Raw genomic sequence first — 19356 nt, forward strand, 5'->3', positions numbered from 1 at the left:
CCTTTTGAAGATTAAACATATGTGTTAAGTGCTGAAATTCCAAATTTAGAAAATTTGTTGCTACTTTAATGATATCTGCTGATCAGAAATCAATAATTTTTGAGTCTTGTGTATAAGCATTGAATTTGTACATCTGAGTCTGGGTAACTTTTAAGAAAAATCAGCACATTGTATACTTTTGTGACCATATTCTACTAAAATAAAGTAGTTTGACAAGGTACCACTCTTTAGGCCTCTTAATGAAATAAGAGCCTTTAGTGTTGGACCTAATATATTAGCATGGATAGAGGATTGGCTAATAAATAGAGTTGACGTGGGGTGTGTTTTCAGGATGACAACCTGTACTTAGTGTGCTACAAGGATCCATGCTGGGGCCACAGTTCTTTGCAAAATATTTTAATAGTTTTGATGAGGAAAATGAATGTTGGGTTGCTAAGATTGCGGATGACACAAAAATTGGTGGGAAGGTAAGTATTGAGGATGACAGAATCTACAAAGGGATATAGACAGGTAGAGCAAGTGGGCAAAAAAACTTGGCAGATGAAATATAATGTGGGATAATGTAAGGTTTTGTAATTTGGTAGGAAGAGTAGAGGAACTTATTATTTAAATGGAGAAAAACTGCAGAAAGCTGCAGAATGTAGAAATTTGAGATGAATTGAGCTGAATTTATTGTCACGTGTACTGAGGCATAGTGAAAAGCTTTGTCTTGCGAGCAATACAGGCAGATCACAGAGTTGAATAGCATAGATGAGTAAATAATAGGTAAACAGCAGCAAATACAAAAACAGAGATACAGGCGAATGTTAAGAGTTTGAGTCCTTTCAGTATTCTAATAACAGTAGGGTAGAAACTGTTTTGAAACCAGGTGGTGCGTGTGTTCAGGTTTTTGGACCTTCTCCCTGATGGTAGAGGTGCAGAAAAACATTGCCAGGGTGGGATGGATCTTTGAGAATGCTGGCGTCCTTTCCTTGACAGCGGGCCTGGTAGATGGATTCTATAGATGGGAGCTTGGCCTTTGTGATTGTCTGGGCCGAGTTCACCACTCTCTGTAACCGTCTCTGATCTTGAGTGGTACAGTTGCCATACTAGGTAGTGATACATCCAGACAGAATGTTCTCAATGGTGCACCTATAAAAGTTCGCAAGGGTATTCGCCGTCGTGCCACATTTCCTCAGCTGCCTGAGGAAGAAGAAACATTGTTGGGCCTTTGTAACCAGTGCATCCATATGAAGAGTCCAGGAAAGCTGTTGTGGATGACCACTCCCAGGAGCTTGACACTCTCCACTTGTTCCACCTCTGTGCTGTTAATGTGTGGAGGAGCATGATTAACATCCAGCCAAAAGTCAATAATTAGTTTCTTGGTTTTGCTAGCATTGAGAGCTAGGTTGTTCTCGGTGCACCATTTTTCCAGGTCTTCCACCTCCCATCTGTAGACTGTGTTGTCGCTGTCTGTGATTCGACTGACTATGGTGGTGTCATCAGCGAATGTGTAAGTGGCATTAGTCTGGCATTTGGCGACACAGTTGTCAGTTGAGATTCCTTGTTTGTGAATCTCAAAAAGCTAGTGTCCAAGTTCAGTGTGTAATAAGGAAGATAAATTCGATGATAGCCTTTATTTCAAAGGAAAGAGATATAAAAGTATTGAGACTTTTCTAAAATTATACAAGACACTTGTCCTATCACATCTGGAATACTGTGAACAATTTTGGGCCCATCATCTAAAGAAAGATATACAGGGATTAGAAACAGTTGAGAGAAGTTTTGCTAGGCTAATACAAGTTATGGAGGTTTAGTAGATTTAGCCTGTACCTGTTGGAATTTAGAAGAATGAGAGCTAACTTTATTGAAACATTGCAAGATTCTTGGGGAATTTGACAGGGAAGATACAGAAAGTTTGTTTGCCATTTTTGTGGGAGTCTAAAACCAGAGGGCATTAAATCACAGAGTAAAGGGTCAAATATTTATGACAGAGGTAAGGAAGAATTTCTTCTGGGGTTAGGATCATCTTAACTGTAGAGGGCTTTCAAAGCTGCATCAGTAAATATATTCAAGGTTGAGAGAGACATTTTTAATCAGTAAGGGAATTTGGGGTTATGCTTAAAAGGCAGGAAAGTAGGAATTGAGGATGATCAAATTAGCCATGATCTCGTTGAATAGCTGAGCTGACTCAATGGGCTGAATAGTCTACTTCAAACCCTGTGTCTTATGTTCTTATGCCATTATTAAGCCATGAAATGCTGCTTAAACTGTGGTCAAAAGTCCATTGTGATTTGTCGATCTCAGCTGGTCCGAGGTTTTGTTTGGGTTGGGGATGGCTAATGGAGAGGACGAAGGAAATCTTCAGAAAGATTTAACTTCAGTTCCTTTCTATACTTTTCAGTTGATCAACTGTTTTGGACAAGAAGGCTATGTTGAGTTTTTAGAATTGATAATGAGGATGTTTAAGGAAGTCATTGAATAATACTTTGTTTGACTTTTTGAAGTCTGCATATGTCCCATCAATAACCCATGATTGTTATTTGACTCTTAGATTTGCACTGGTGTTTTATAATGACTACCTGATAAAAAGTGTGCAAGAATTACGGTGAATGAAATTATGGACTAAAATTGCATTTCAATAATTATCCCTTCATTCCAAGGGCCATTGCATATATGTGTGTGTGTATATCATAACATAAAAACTGTTTCTAGTGTTGCTTCTGTTGTAAAGTTCAGCAGCAGTTTTATAAACACTTGTTATAAGACAACCTTTTACTGCTCTCTTGTGGCACATAAAAGGAACTGTCAGGATTTTCAACTGCAGATTTAATTCTACTGTATATATTTTTCAAGTGTAATTTGCATGTGATTTTCATGTTACTGCAGAAAAAAAAAGTAAACCATTTTGCGAGCAAAATTTGAAAAGAGGATCTTAAGTAATCTGTTTTCTGCTTTAACCTGAATCAATAATGTAAGTTTTATATAGATATTTAGAGCTTCAGTAATGTGCAGCAAACTTAAAATTCCAAATATTCATAACTGTTTCAAAAGAAGAAATGATAGCTTCAATTTAATTTACAGTACTTTGCTAGTCAGACTGGTTGCCCCAGGAAGTATGCTTTCGAGAACCCAAATGTTGGAACTTGGAGCTTAAACAGATTTGTCAGATTTCAGTTGAGAATCTATCTTTAAAATGGAGCACTAAGCACTGAATGCTGTTGACCTAATTGTAGATGTGAACAGAATAAGTGTTTGGTGACCCATCGTTTGTAGTTTGTTACCAAGTCCTACAACACTACAAATTCACAGTTCAGTGCACTGTGCTATATATTTGTGCAACAAGTGATTATATACTTCAGGTACTTTAATTTACCATTTTATGGGGCATGAACTGAAAGACTAACTTGATTCAATAGTGACATTATCGTCTGTGTCAGAAGGTCTGACATTCAGGTCATATCATAGTTTTGAACACAAGGTGTTAGCGGGTTTTGAGACAATTTGTAGATCAGGTTGAGATTCTGGATGTAGGTTTGCTCGCTGAGCTGGAAGGTTCACTTCCAGATGTTTTGTCACCATGCTAGGTAACATCTTCAGTGAGCTTCCAGATGAAGCACTGGTGGTGTAGCCTGCTTTCTTTTTACATGTTTGGGTTTCCTTGAGTTGATGATGTCATTTCCTGTGGTTACGTCATTTCCGATGGTGATGTCATTTCCACCCACTTCACCTTCAACAACAATATCTGCAGACAAACCAATGGGTTCTTAGCAGAGGCAGTAATGCAGAGACTTGAACAAACAGCTCTGCAAACCATCCAACCCAAACTTTGGGTCCGCTGCATGGATGATACCTTTGTCATCACTAAACAAAACAAATTAGAGGAAACCTTCAAGAATATCAATAATACCCTTACTGGCATAAAATTTACTAAAGAGGAGGAAGATAACAACAAACTGCCATTCCTAGATGTTGCAGTAGAGTGAACAGCAAATGGGGAACTTCAAACCAGCGTCTACCAGAAAACAACACATACAGACCAAATATTGAACTACAGAAGCAATCGTCCCAACATCCACAAGTGAAGCTACATTAGAACATTATAAGCCGCCACACACTGCAGCACAGAGGAACTATGAAGAGCAGTGAAAAATCATGTATACAGTGTATTCAAAAAGAACAGGTACCCAATGAACACAGTTCACCAATTTTTATCAGCAACAAAACCAAACAAGCATACAAAATACGTTCAGAAACCCTAGCCACACTCCCCTACATCAAAGACATCTTGGAAATGAGTGCCAGACTACTCAGACCCCTTGGCATCATGGTAGCCCACAAACCCACCAACGCCCTAAACAGCATCTAATGAACTTGAAAGACCCTAAACAGACAACAAGTAAAACTTACGTAATTTACAAAATACCTTGCAAGAACTGTAACAAACACTGCATTGGACAAACAGGCAGAAAACTAGCCATCAGGATACATGAACAATACATGAACATCAACTAGCCACAAAACGACATGACCCACTCTCTCACTAGTATCTTTACATACTGATGAGGAAGGACACCACTTCAACTGGGACAACACATCCATCCTAGGATAAGCCAAACAGAGAAACGCACAAGAATTCCTAGAAGCATGGCATTCCAACTGGAACACTTATTAACAAACACATTGACTTGGATCCCATTTACCACACCCCCTCCCCGAGAAAAAGAACAGGAAATAACATCACCATAGGAAATTATGTCACTACAGGAAATGACATCACCAATGCAAGGAAACGCAAACACATAAATAAAAAGCAGGCTACACCACCAGAGGCTCACTGACGCTACCTAGTATTTTGATGAAATGTCTGAAAACGAACCTTCCAGCCCAGTGAGCAAACCTACATCCAGCCCAAAGTTTAAGCTGATCATTCAACATGGAGGGAACACAGCATTTTTAAATATGACATCTTTCAAATTTCATTATCTGTAAAACAACTTTGGGTCCTGGCTAGTGCTGATCCTTCAACTAACAGCAACAAAGCAGATAAACTGATTGTTGGATCTCTCTCGCTGCTGGTATAAATTTTGTCTTTACAAAATTAGTGCCACATTTGTCGCCTTCACAATCATGATAGACTGGAAGAGAAATGGTGACATGACTTTTGTCTTTGCTTCTAACCTGTCAGTTGTGTGTAAGGGAGCAGTTTGGTTGTTGTGACTTTCGGTAATTAGCATGAAACAGTTCAACTCAGAATAAAGCAACATTTATTTGTGCATTGCTCCAAAAAAAAATGATGTAAAGGAGCACACTCATTCCCTCATACATGTATTTGTCTGTGTATTTTATAAGACCACAAGACATAGGACCAGAAATTAGGCCATTGTGTCTGCTGTGCCATTCAACCATGGCTGATCAGTTTCTCAACTCCATTCTCCCGTTTTCTCTCCTTAACCCATGATCCCCTTGATTCTCAAGAGCCTATCTATCTCAGTCGTTAATATACTCAATGATCTATGTAATACATTCGCACATTTATGAATGAAATTTTAAAAATTTAGTTAATTAAAATGGATACATTGTTTGGATGAATGGAAGTTAGAGGCTTTTGGGTCTCCATATGAACCTGCGGCTGAATTTCTGCATCTGTGAATTTTTGAAGGCCAAAAGAAAGGACTCTCTTGCACTGCTTATTGGGCAGGGCTCTGTTGTGACTGGAGGAATAGTCGGTTTCTCTTGTTCTATTATTTTCCAGACTGCCTGCTTTTCCTTGCAGTTCTTGGGGTAATGAAGAAAGTTATTTGTAGTTAGTTTTGTTACATGATCAATATTTTGGCTAGATGCTAAAAGTAGAGTCATAATCATAGAGATATATAGCATGGTCCAACCCATCCATGCCAATCAGATGATTTAAAGTTGGAAGCCATTGCTTTACAATAGAAAATGGATGGTTATCATTCACATCTACTTTTATGATTTGACAAGTTTCTCAGTTGCTCTTGCTGTTAAGTCTCGTTCACAGCCAGTAAATTTAAGAGTCTATAGATTGAGTGTTGAGGAACATAGAATCACAGAAGTGTTAAGGCACAAAAGGAGGCATTTGGACCCATCATGCTACATAATCTTGTTAAATGAGCATCATTACCAAGTGTCAATCTCTCGCTTTTTCTCCACACCCTTGCACATTGCCTTTACCCAAATTATTATCAAATGCTTCCTCTGATGTCTCAAAAGACAAGCTATTAACTCCAAGTTCTTGTTTAATTGATTACAGATTTTGCCCAGCTTAAGTTTCTAGCCTGTGTCTCCAGAGCACTAGTCTGAAGCTCTGGGTTACTGCCACCATCTTCCCCCATGATTAATAGAAAATGATTCCAGATATTGTTTTTGTCTTAGTATTCAAAGGGCACCTCACCCAGCATCAATCAATTAGTAACTTTCTGGAGACTTGAGATAGTCTATTCAAAAGTTGTAGTCACTGACTCTCAGCAACTATCTTAGCAGCCCTATGATGTACATTTGTAAAAGAGATGGCAGTTTCAGAAACTGCTATAGTGAATACAGCCACACTTAATGCTATGAATATGAAATGTTTTACTGGCATGATAGAGTGGACACACAGCTAGAAAACACGAGATACTGTGGAAATAATTTTTTTCATTTGTGGTGTTGTATACTTAATGGTGATAAGAACCTGTTTGGGGGGAAAAGTACAATATGCTTAATTTGTGTTTTTACAAATTTCTTTCCCTTTTCTACTTTGTTTGACTGGTTTTGTTTTATAATATTGATATTATCACATTGAAATCGAAGACGGCTCTCAAGTCCTTAGTTATTTTAACTATCTGTCTTTTGTTTTCAGGGAAATCCAGTTGCTCAGGAGACTACGACACAAAAATGTAATCCAATTGGTAGATGTGCTGTACAATGAAGAAAAGCAAAAAATATATCCTTTTTTTTCATGACTGTGTAATATTCCATACTAAGTCCTGCAAGAGAGTTGCATTATCATTAGGTTTTGTTGAAGTTCTTTAGGGTATGAGAGGTGAAAATTGGGTTAGCTATCTTTATTTTGGAATTTTCTGTTGTGATGATTTTGAATCATGAAATTGATTGTAGCTAGTGCCTCCTTTGGTTTAAGGTACAATGATTGCTTTTTAAACTCGCGCTTTATATATATATGTGTCTTATATAATTTTCTGTTCATATTAATAATCCATTGTATTTGAAGAACTTATTAATAACTTATTATTTTTAAACCTAACACTGTTAATTTGTTCCATGTTTTTGGTTAATAATCAATGCTGAAATTTAAAATTATGACCTGAAATTCAATTTTATTTTGTCTATTCATTCTGCACAAAATGTTGAAATTTAACTCCGTTGTAAATTGGGAAAGTAAAAAAACAATAATAGATATAACCCCCACTATTCAGTTTGCAAAAAATCCATCAGGGATAATTTATGGTCTAAGGTAATTTCATGGTTGAATAAAATGATATTTTTTTCAGGTAAATATGGAGACAGATTCAATTGTTGCATTAAAAGGGGAATTGAATAATTGTCGGAGTATGAAAAGAATTGCAGGGGTGTGTGTCATGGACTGGAACCAACTGAGTTCTTTTTGCTTAGAGTTGGAATGGTTACTACAAGCTGAACAGGCTCTTACTGTGCTATAAACATTTAATGATTTTGAGAATGACTGACTCTTCCAAAATAAATAAATATCTAATTTAATATTATGCTAAATCAACTCTATGAATAATATCCGCATCTTTGAATGACTTACTCCAAACACACAACTCTGTAATGAGAAAAAGAATATTGTCAACTACAGAAAGATGACTTGGCACACACCTGAACAAATTAGTCAGCACAGTCAGTTCTCTCTTTTTTTTTCAAAAAAACGCACGGCAAATTAACTTGCCAGCCAACACTGGTCTTAATAGTGATGGACTATTTACTGCTCTAAGTACTAGATGGAAATCTTTCCATATTGTTTGTCTTCATATCAAAACGTTACCACCATTTTTCAGACCAATGACATTTAAAATATTTCTAACGTGAAAATAAATCAGTAAAAAAATTCTGCGATGTGGTTCTCTTGTTCACATATTGGATGTGGCTCAGTGAATAGTACTGACTTATTGTGGGTGGAATAGATTTAAGCATGAATTCTAGTGAGCAAAGTTATCAACTGAGATGGGGAAAAGAAGATACAAGCAAGTTTATGCATCACTGAGCATATACAATGCATAAAATGTGTATTCAGTCTGATCCCATAGAATTTAGGAAATTGAAGTTTGGTTATCTTTACTGCATAAGTAAAGCAGTATGGTCAATTAAGCATGCTGTGTGACTGGATCTCTGGATATAAATGGAAATTGTATCCAAACATAAAATGATCTCCTAGTTTAATAATGCTAAGGAAAACCAATTACTCCTGTTTCAGCACTATATATTTTATAAGATCATAAGATAGGAGCAGATTTAGGCTTTTAGGCCCCATCAGGTCTGCTCCACCATTTGATTATGGCTGATGTTTTTCTCAACCTCATTCTCCTGCCTTCTTCCCATCACTTTTGATTATCGTACTAATCCAGAACCTAGCTATCTCTGTCTTAAATACATTCGGTGACATGGCCTCCATGGCCTTCTGCAGCAATGAGTTCCACAGATTAATCACTCTCTTGATGAGGAAATTCCTCCTCATCTCCGTTCCAAGTCTTCACTCCGAGGTTGTGCCTTTGGTTCCCATTTTCTCTTACTAGTGGAAACGTTTTCTCCATGTCCACTCTGTCCAGGCCGCTCAGTAGTCTGTCAGTTTCAGTCCCCCTCATCCTGCTAATCTTAGAGTACAGACGCAGAGTCCTCAATCGCTCCTCATATGACAAGCCCTTCATCCCTGTGGTAATTCTTGTAAATCTTTTTTTTAGACCCCATCCAATGCTAACACTTTCATATGGAGCCAAAACTGCTTACAGTATTCCAAATGAGGCCTGATCAAAGTTTTATATAACCTCAGCAGTGCATCTCTGCTCTTATCTTCTAGTTTTATTGAAGATACTTTAATATTGAAAATCTGAGATTATTTCCATACAGCATTTTTCAAGAGTTAAATAACATTTTTAAGGATAGAATTTGTAAAATGGCCTTCAGTTTAATTGGAAGTTTCAATTTATAGCTGATATTTATTTCAATGAATGCGATCTTAACCATTGATGAAATGTTTTGGTCAGTTTTCCAAATTAAGTGCAAGAATTTGTTATTATTCCACACCTTCAAAGAATCAGGACTGATGTGATGTGACTTCAAAATTAATTCTGGAATGTATTACATTTTAAAATTATTTTTAAAGCACATACGTGGTGCCACTGTTTAAGAAGGGTGGTAAGGACAAGCCAGGGAATTATAGACCAGTGAGCCTGACCTCGGTGGTGGGCAAGTTGTTGGAGGGAATCCTGAGGGACAGGATGTACATGTACTTGGAAAGGCAAGGACTGATTCGGGATAGTCAACATGGCTTTGTGCGTGGGAAATCATGTCTCACAAACTAGACTGAGTTTTTTGATGAAGTAACAAAGAAGATTGAAGGCAGAGCAATAGATGTGATCTATATGGACTTCAGTAAGGCGTTCAACAAGGTTCCCCCTGGGAGACTGATTAGCAAGGTTAGATCCCATGGAATACAGGGAGAACTAGCCATTTGGATACAGAACTGGCTCAAAGGTAGAAGACAGAGGGCGGTGGTGGAGGGTTGTTTTTCAGACTGGAGGCCTGTGACCAATGGAGTGCCACAAGGATCAGTGCTGGGCCCTCTACTTTTTGTCATTTACATAAATGATTTGGATGCGAGCATAAGAGGTACAGTTAGTAAGTTTGCAGATGACACCAAAATTGGAGGTGTAGTGGACAGCGAAGAGGGTTACCTCAGATTACAACAGGATCTGGACCAGATGGGCCAATGGGCTGAGAAGTGGCAGATGGAGTTTAATTCGGATAAATGTGAGGTGCTGTATTTTGGGAAAGCAAATCTTAGCAGGATGTATACACTTAATGGTAAGGTCCTAGGGAGTGTTGCTGAGCAACGAGACCTTGGAGTGCAATTTCATAGCTCCTTGAAAGTGGAGTCGCAGGTAGATAGGATAGTGAAGAAGGCGTTTGGTATGCATTCCTTTATTGGTCAAGAGTATTGAGTACGGGAGTTGGGAGGTCATGTTGCGGCTGTACAGGACATTGGTTAGGCCACTGTTGGAATATTGCGTGCAATTCTGGTCTCCTTCTTATTGGAAAGATGTTGTGAAACTTGAAAGGGTTCAGAAAAGATTTACAAGGATGTTGCCAGAGTTGGAGGATCTGAGCTACAGGGAAAGGCTGAACAGGCTGGGGCTGTTTTCCCTGGAGCGTCGGAGGCTGAGGGGTGACCTTAAAGAGGTTTACAAAATTATGAGGGGCATGGATAGGATAAATAGGCAAAGTCTTTTCCCTGGGGTCGGGGAGTCCAGAACTAGAGGGCATAGGTTTAGGGTGAGAGGGGAAAGATATAAAAGAGACCTAAGGGGCAACCTTTTCACACAGAGGGTGGTACGTGTATGGAATGAGCTGCCAGAGGACGTGGTGGAGGCTGGTACAATTGCAACATTTAAGAGGCATTTGGATGGGTATATGAATAGGAAGGGTCTGGAGGGATATGGGCAGGGTGCTGGCAGGTGGGGCTAAATTGGGTTGGGATATCTTGTCAGCATGGACGGGTTGGACTGAAGGGTCTGTTTCCATGCTGTCCATCTCTATGACTCTAGTTCTGTAAGTTATTTTAGAAAGCTGCTTTTGTTGAGTACTTGGCTGCAGATGCCAGTTAAATGCAGTACCTGTGTGATTATAAAATCTGAAAGGACTGTGGATGCTGGAAATCAGAAACAAAAATAGAAATTGCTGGAAAAGCTCAGCAAGTCTGTCAGCATCTGTGAAGAGAAATCAATTAACGTTTCAGGTCTCGTGATCCTTGCTCAGAACGGACCTGAAGCATTAACTCTGATTTCTCTTCACAGATGCTGCCATACCTGCTGACCTTTATGTTTATATTTGTTCAAATACTATTATGCTCAACAGAGGTGTTGGTATTAAATTGATATATAGCATTTCCTTGACATTGCTAACGTATATGGTAATGGAATATTGTGTGTGTGGAATGCAAGAAATGTTGGACAGTGTCACAGACAAGAAATTCCCAGTATTTCAAGCTCATGGGTAAGTAACTTACTTTCATTACCAAATGATAGAAAAGGCTTTTTCAATCTTTAAATAAGTCAGCTTTACATACCCTTAGTATCTCAGACTCTCATTTCCACACCCTATGAATCACTTCTCTTTTGTGTCTCAGAGAGCATTGTTTACCAGAAAAACCTGGATTTTAATATTAGGGCGGAGGTGGAGGGATACTGTGGGATCGGTGAGGTCTGTGGGGGCCACTGGAAGAGCGTTTCCAGTCACTTTTTTGAAAAAATGTGTTATTATGATCAGGTATGGAGAGTCAAATGTCTCCCTGCATTGCCCCCTCCTTGTTAGAATGTGAGGTTCTTTGCTTCAAAAGGGTATTTGTTAATTCAGTGAGTACTTAATTATTTACATTTGTGATCATATACATTTCAGAAGGGAGATTTTCAAGTGATTCAAAACCTAACTGTTAAAATGCAACCTCTCCCATAATTTTAATGTATTGTTGTCCTAACTGTATGCTGTCTCCTCCTTGCCACTGTTTTGTCACCTTTTTCAGTTGGGGTTCTCTGATGCTGAAAGGACAAGGGGCAACTGGATGTTTGTGTTTGTTGGGCCATATGCTGTAGAGCATGCAAAAGAGTAGCCTAACATCTGGACTTGGTATTCTTCCTATATTCTTCAACCTGTAGCAATGCATCTGCCTTCAATTTTGCTTTCTTCAATGAAGAATAAAGTCTAATTGGGAATTGAGCTGGGATCAGACTATAACCATGTCTAGAATTAAAAATTTAAATATGTTGACCTCTAGAGCATTTTGGTCCAGTCCACCATTAGTCTCACCCTTTGACTTTTGCTGATGCAAGCCAAACTGTCTTTACCATTATATGGATATAAAGTAATATAAAAAAATATAATTAACACCTTAAGATAAAGGAGCAGGATTAAACCATTCAGCCCGTCGAGTCTGCTCCACCATTCGATCATGGCCGATATGTTTCTCAACCTCATTCTCCTGCCTTCTTCCCATAAGCCTTGATCCCCTTATAATCAAGAATTGTCTTAAATGCTTTCAATACCTTTATCTCCATAGTCTTCTGTAATGAGTTCCACAGATTAACCACCCTTTGGCTGAAGAAATGTCTCCTTATCTTAGTTCTAAAAGACCAGTCCTTCTGAAGCTGTGCCGTCTGGTCCTAGTCTCGTAATGGAAATATCTTCTCTATGTCCACTCTGCCCAGGCCTCTCTGTATTCTGTAAGTTTCAATGAGATCCCTCTATCATCCTTCTAAACTTTGAGCACGGACTCAGGGTCATCAACCATTCCTCATATGGCAAGCCCTTCATCTCCAGGATTATTTTTGCAAACATCCTGTGGACCCCCTCCAACACTTGCTCATCCTTACTTAGAGATAGGGGCTAAAACTGCTGACAATGTTCCAAATGTGGTCTGACCAGACCTTATACAGCCTCAGCAGTACATCCCTGCTTTTGTATTCTAGCCCCCTCATAAATTAATGCTAACATTGTGATTGCCCTCTTAACTGCCAACTGAACCTGCATGTTAATCTTAAGGGAATCCTGAACTCTGACTCCTGAGTCCCTTTGAGCTTCAAATTTCCAAAGCCTTTCCCCATTTAGAAAATAGTCTATGCATCTATTCTTCTGACCAAAATTCATAACTTCACGCTTTGCTAGATTGTATTCCATCTGTGTGATAAATATTAGAGAATGTAGGACTTGCTGGTTGGCGGAAGTTTGCTTTTGTCAATATGATGGTGTACCAAATTAAGGGCTTTAACAGTAGCCAATGCTGAGACAGAAACTGAACAGGGCATTGGGCATTTATATCAGTGAACATATTATGCATGCACTTATCCATCATGAGAAAAGAATTCATTTTAGTACAGTTTTATATTTGTAAATTCGATGTATTCTCACTTTTTAATGTTGTGAAGGTCAAACTATATTTCTTAATATTTTGCCTTGATTTAATTAGATTTGTCATACTGAATATGTTTCTGTTTGTTTCTTTCTCAATAATTTGGACAGGTATTTCTGCCAATTGATTGACGGTCTAGAATATTTGCACAGTCAAGGAATAGTCCACAAAGATATTAAACCAGGCAACTTACTGCTAACAACGGATGGCACTTTGAAAATCTCAGATCTAGGAGTAGCTGAAGTATGTATCCTGGTTTTTATTCTGGCATATAACACTCATATTTTTCATTTTAACGTTGCCTGTTGTTAATATATATCATTACTGTTACATTTTTCCAAAAAATAAATTTCATGTTCCTTTTCTTATCTAATGCTTAAGTATAATCTAGGATATTCAGTGTTTTGCTGGTTCCCGAAAAGCACTGGAGAGAATTTTAATTTTTTGCATTGTTTTATACTTAAAAATGAAACCTGGAAGACTTTTTTTCTGATTGGAATAGATCGCTAACTTTGATTTCTTCAAAAGGTGAAGTAAGCTAAAGGATTTTAGTAAATCATACATGAGGAGAGGTTGACTTAAAATCTGCTGGTCCTTTTCAGATCAGTCCCCATCGATGAAAGTTGAATACCTTGAATTTGATCCTTCAGTGTGACTCAGCACTAGAAGCTATAGAATAAATAAATAATGGCATTCTATTATTTTTGATGCCATCATTTCATTGCAGTGCCAAATACTTGGATTTTTTTTTTGTAGTATAGAATATTTCCAACATCCATTTGTGTACTTCACTTAAAGTTCACCTGCCTCTGATGACCTGCTTGCTTGTGTTATGGATCAGGCCAGATCCCCTGCAACTATTTTACGATGGTAGCCTGGACCCTAACCTTTTTTCTTATTTTAAAGAGAGATGTGAAGTGGACATTCCAAGAATGATGCAGTTGGTCAAACAACTCAGCTTTAAACGAAACAGAATTCATTTAAACACGACAGTTGAAACACTAGCAGAAAAAAACCAGAATTTAGAACAACAACAGTTTGACAATCCAATCAACTCGATATAGCAACTCAGCAGCAGTTCTAATTCCCTCACATCCAATAAACACACCCCTTGACAAAGAGATAAATTCAAACATAGGTTCTTACAGGCAGGAGGAAACAACTTCCAAAGAGATTTCATATAGAAAGCTGAAGCTTGGAACCTTTCTTCACTACACTCAGCTCCTCACTGTTACAACAAAACCAAACTAGTAAAAACCTGAACTGAGAGAACTAGCAACTCTCCTGCCATTGTTCAACTTGGCTCTTGCTCTTGCCCAGGCATTTTTGGTACCTCTGTCTTTATGACCTCTCTTGAGAAAAAACAAGGAGAAAATAACTTCTTAAAAGCAACAGCATCACCACACTTGATGGAGAATTTTTTGGTGCCTTCCAGTCACGACTGTTATGAAGCTGGGCTTTGTGTTGGCTCCTACCGTTCTCATTATGATGTTCTTTGCAATATCCTCAGCAGCATTTTGAGTTAAGAAAAATTGCATCTACATTAGATATTGTACAAATGGCCAAATCTCTTCAAGTTGCTGAGACAAAGAGTCAAAATGAAAGTATATAGAACTATAACCTTTGATTTCCTTTTCACCGATGACTGTCCTAAATGCCTGTTCAATGAAAGCAATGTGTGGAAACATATTTCTCGTCCATGTATAATAACTTTGGTCTCACCATCTAATGCTTGAAGCAATTTACACATTTCCTTACCTTAGCAGTACTCTGTTCCACTTAGTTCACATTAATGTCAAAATTACCTCCAAATAGTGATGCCAGCATTATCTTTACCAAACTACAAAAAATTGGCTGGAAGTGAAGAGGAGTTAGTTTATTCAAAAATGAAGGTATAAAAACTGGTTCTACTTCTTACTCTCTCACATGTTTGTGAGATGTGGCCACTTTATTCCAGGCATGGAAATGAGCTACATGACTTTCACATGATCTGCTTTTGGAGGCTGCTCAAAATCAAATAATAAGACAAGATTCCTAATGCTGAGATTTTTTTCGATGTAGATGCTAAGCGTAACAGTCAATCTGCTGTAGAAAGTTCAGATGAGGTTGGAAGGACGTGTTACCACAATGTTTAATGAGTGCTTGCAAAAAAGATCTTCTGTGGTGAGCTAATTGAAGCAAAATATTCAGAGGCTGGAGAAAATGCTTGAAGGATAAGCTGAAGGTTTCACTGAAAAGTTCCAACAACAATGCTGAGATACGGGAGAACCTCGTACAAAATCAATTTTATAGGCACCATCTCATCGGCAAAGCTGCCATGTGTGTAGATAGTGTTGTTCTGAGCTATTAGTGTAACATATTGGGGTTCACTAACTTTAGTTGTAAGACCTAAGTCAATTAGGATTATAGATTGAATTGAGACAAATAGTCAAAAGGTTTACTGGTCTTGATTATTCCAAGACCCTTTCCAAGATCTTTCAAATGTTTCACACAATTTAATAAGTTTATCAAAACAAGTACAAAATAAATAATTGATGAAAATGGTGATTTTTTTCAGTTGAAACACTTTGAGCTGTCACACCATGACACTGGTTGTTTGGGCACATTTCTTGCTGTTTCTGCTTGACCGAAGATTTGCTTCTTCAATCTTCCTTTCTTGTGCACCAAATCACCACTTATTAATGCTTACTGGCTATATTTCCCTTTGCATAATCAAACCTCCTGAACTCTATTGGTTTTCCAATACGTGAACAGCATATTATCAATTCCAATTGCCTGAACTATGTAATACCCAGCATAATGCTGTGGAGGCATGGGTTTGAATTGCTCATGAAGGGCTTATGCCCAAAACATCAACCCCCTGCTCCTTTGACACTTCCTGACCTGCTGTGCTTTTTCAGTGCCACCCTTTTCAACTCTGACTCTCCAGCATCTGCAGTCCTCACTTTCTCCATGGGTTTGAACTCCGCTCTGGCAGATGGTGACATTTAATGAAATTTTGGAATTAAAAGATGGCCTAACGGTAGCTACTACTATCAAATGTTGTAAAGCGTATCTGATTCACCAGTGCCCTTTTCAGAAAGGAGATCTGCTGTCCTTAACCTGTTCTGGTCTATGTATGACTCCAGACCCACTGCAGTGTGGTTGACTGTTAACTGCCCTCTGAAATAACCAAGCAAGTCACATGTGAGCAATTTAGGAATGGGCAACAGATGCTTACACCAATAGCAACATCCACATCTCATAAATGAATTAGAAAACGTTCAATCAATTCATTTTAAAAGGTCAAAACAACCACAAGAGACCACACTGAATATAATTTCAAAGTAGTGTGTGTGTATATATGCACAGATCTGTTAAATATTTAACTTGCAGAACTAAGCCACTTTAAACATGGCTGTGTTCTTGAGTAAGAGCCTTTTACATCAAAATGTATTCATATTTATTAGTAGATATTTACATAGCACTATAAAAACATGCCATAAATCAAGTTTTTTGACTTTTGATGTGGCCATATGGCTATTCTTCCTTTGAAATATTTTTATAGCTAGCCATAATTAAACAAAATAATAGTTCGATTCCTCACTTGTTTAATCAACTGAAAGTGATTAATTATAAAAAAAAATCAATCCTATAGTTCCAATCTTGAGGCTCAAAAATGACTGATTATTTGCCTTCCCTTAAAACCTAGTAACAATTAATTCACCTTGTGCACATGGTTAGATTTGTAAGCTCCAAACTTGTAAATAGAGCCCTAGATAATTTCCTTCCAAGAATTGTTTAAATGTTCATTTGGCTTATTCAGAATTTCCACATTCTACTCTCTCTCCTGTAACTCCTCCCTTCCTTCTTTATTTCCATCTGGTAGGTATTCCCTATTTTTCAAATCCATTTATTATTCAACGCAAACTGCTTTTACTTTGTTCTTTTCTTCTTGTCTCTTGTTTTTCAATTTTATCTAATTGAAATCAATGCTTTAATGATCTAAAAATCCCCTTTGATTATAATGACCAACTTGGCCATATCATGCCACAGTCAAGTAGCTAAACATGCTTACAACTCATTTAACAGTTATGCATTTTCATTTTATATGGTTCTGACTGAAATTTGTCCAATCATAACTACATGCTCAAGTTGGAATCCCAATATCATATTGCTCTTCCTGGATATACCTTGATCTTTCATTAGGATTAACTAATTCATGTCTCTCTGTCTGTTGGGCAAATTCTTTGCTTACTGTTTGCATGATGATTAGTACATCAGTTGCAGTTTGGTTCTCTTAATGGTGACCATGAAATCATTAATTTAATATAAAAGTTATCTGGTTCACTAATATCCTTTGGTAAACAAACATCTGCCATCTTCACATGTTCTGAATGTGATTTACTCTTATTTGCCTACTGAGATGTCCTAGTAGGCCTTCAACTGTATGAGCAGCTACAAAGTCTGACAACAAGAATGAACCCATATGCATCACCTGGTATCAGCTGAGGAACTCCCTGACAGCACTGTGAGTGTCCTTACTCCATGTGGGTTGCAGGAGTTTAAAAAGGCAATTCACCATCACCACCTTAAGGGTGGTTAGGAATGAGCAATAAATGCTGGTTTCGCCAGCGATGCCCACATCCTGAGAGTATATTAACAAAAGGTTTTGAAAGAGACCACGACTGTGTGGACCCCTTCCTCACCAATGATTCATATGTGTCCAACATACAGTAGATCTTTTTGTTTGAATAGACTGATTTGTCATCTTCAAATGCATATTGATATCAGAGTCATCTTTGAATATGAAAGGTCAAACAAAACCTTTCTCTGGCTCCCTTCAAATCATTTGTTACTGAAGCTTTCATCCATGTCAATGGCAACACCAGGGTCAAGTATTCCAACATTGCTGAGAGCTTCCTGTTTTCCTTACTTTGATCCTTGGTTCATTTAATACTTACCACATCCTGTCCCATTCTCACCGATCATGCCTGCTCTGATCATCTGTGTCTGCTTCCAGTTCACCAATTAGTCCAATTTAAAGTTGACATCTTTTATATTTTAATCCTCGTATCTTAATATATCTTTAATCTCAACCAGCCTTTCAATTATCCTTCCCCCACCAGAACTGTCTGTCCCTCTGATTTCAGCTACTTGTAATTTTCAACCAGTCTCTTCATACATTTAATAACACACCTCCAAGACAGGTGGGACTTGAGCACTAACATTTGTACCTTCAGTCGTTTACATTCTTTACTTTTTTAATTCCCTCTCTCTGCATCCCCATGTCTTTCTTTTCCTTCACAATTCTTAAAACAAGAATTCTCTTGGCATCCTCATTTCTCCTCCTTTAGCGTGGTGTCTAAGTTTTTCTGATGATTGAGGATCTTATTCATGTTTTCAGTTAAAATGCTCTCTAAAACATACTAAAAAAGTTGTTGACTGTATTTGTGTGTTTGACTGTGGATCTTCACAAGTTATTTTCCTTTGGGATCACATCCACCATCGCAATTTTTTTAATATTGATACTTATCTAAACAAATGGCTCGAAGTTTTAGATAGTTTTAACCAACTTGTTCAGTTGTATTATGACACAACTCTGGACTTGAACCCAGGCCTCTGGCCCAGAAGTAGGGACCCTATCATTACACCATAAGAGCCCACTCAGCAAATTGCATTCTGAGTATTTTAACTGGGCTCTTTTTGACTGCCCCTTTTTTTGTCTGTCTGCCTTTTAAAATAACATCAGAGTTTCAATGTCTGTTTGTGTAATTTCTTCAGTATATTTATTTTTATTAGAAATAGTCAATAGGCTTTAACCAACTGCAAAGTGTGAGGTCTAAACTTATGATATATCCTGTTCATTCTCTTTCATTGATTCAGTTTAGCCCCAAAAAGTGTTACTAGCATTCAGGATGCTGCTGAAAATATTTTGAAACTTGTTTCATCGAGCAAAAATTTAAAAACTCCTCAGAAATGTAATTGTTTACGCAAGTTAAATCATGAAAAAAAAGTACAAGGCACTAATACATATCCATTCCCTTTCTTTCACCCTGCTCCTGGATTGGTATAACTAGCAAGTAGATTGTTCATCTTAATAATGGGCTAAAAGAATGTATACAATGCATTTCATGTTTGACAAGGTAAGTTCTAGGGAATTAATAATTTTACTTCATGCATTTTGTCAGCAATAGCCTACATTAGAATTGTATTTGCTACTGCAGTTTTCCAGTTCCACA

At 37.8% G+C, this 19356-nt stretch overlaps 1 protein-coding gene across 2 annotated transcripts in view; it reads left to right on the forward strand.

The window, feature by feature from the left end:
* The window catches only part of stk11 (serine/threonine kinase 11), a 137455-nt gene that overhangs the window by 41894 nt on the left and 76205 nt on the right, over positions 1 to 19356 (forward strand). For both annotated transcript variants that reach the window (XM_072594161.1, XM_072594159.1), the window contains exons 2-4: positions 6842 to 6925; positions 11137 to 11226; positions 13246 to 13378. In XM_072594161.1, coding sequence (XP_072450262.1) covers positions 6842 to 6925; positions 11137 to 11226; positions 13246 to 13378 — 307 coding nt within the window. The remainder of the gene's footprint in view (positions 1 to 6841; positions 6926 to 11136; positions 11227 to 13245; positions 13379 to 19356) is intronic.

The sequence above is a fragment of the Chiloscyllium punctatum genome, chromosome 24 (genome assembly GCF_047496795.1).
Source record: "Chiloscyllium punctatum isolate Juve2018m chromosome 24, sChiPun1.3, whole genome shotgun sequence".
In the NCBI taxonomy this organism is placed as follows: Eukaryota; Metazoa; Chordata; class Chondrichthyes; order Orectolobiformes; family Hemiscylliidae; genus Chiloscyllium; species Chiloscyllium punctatum.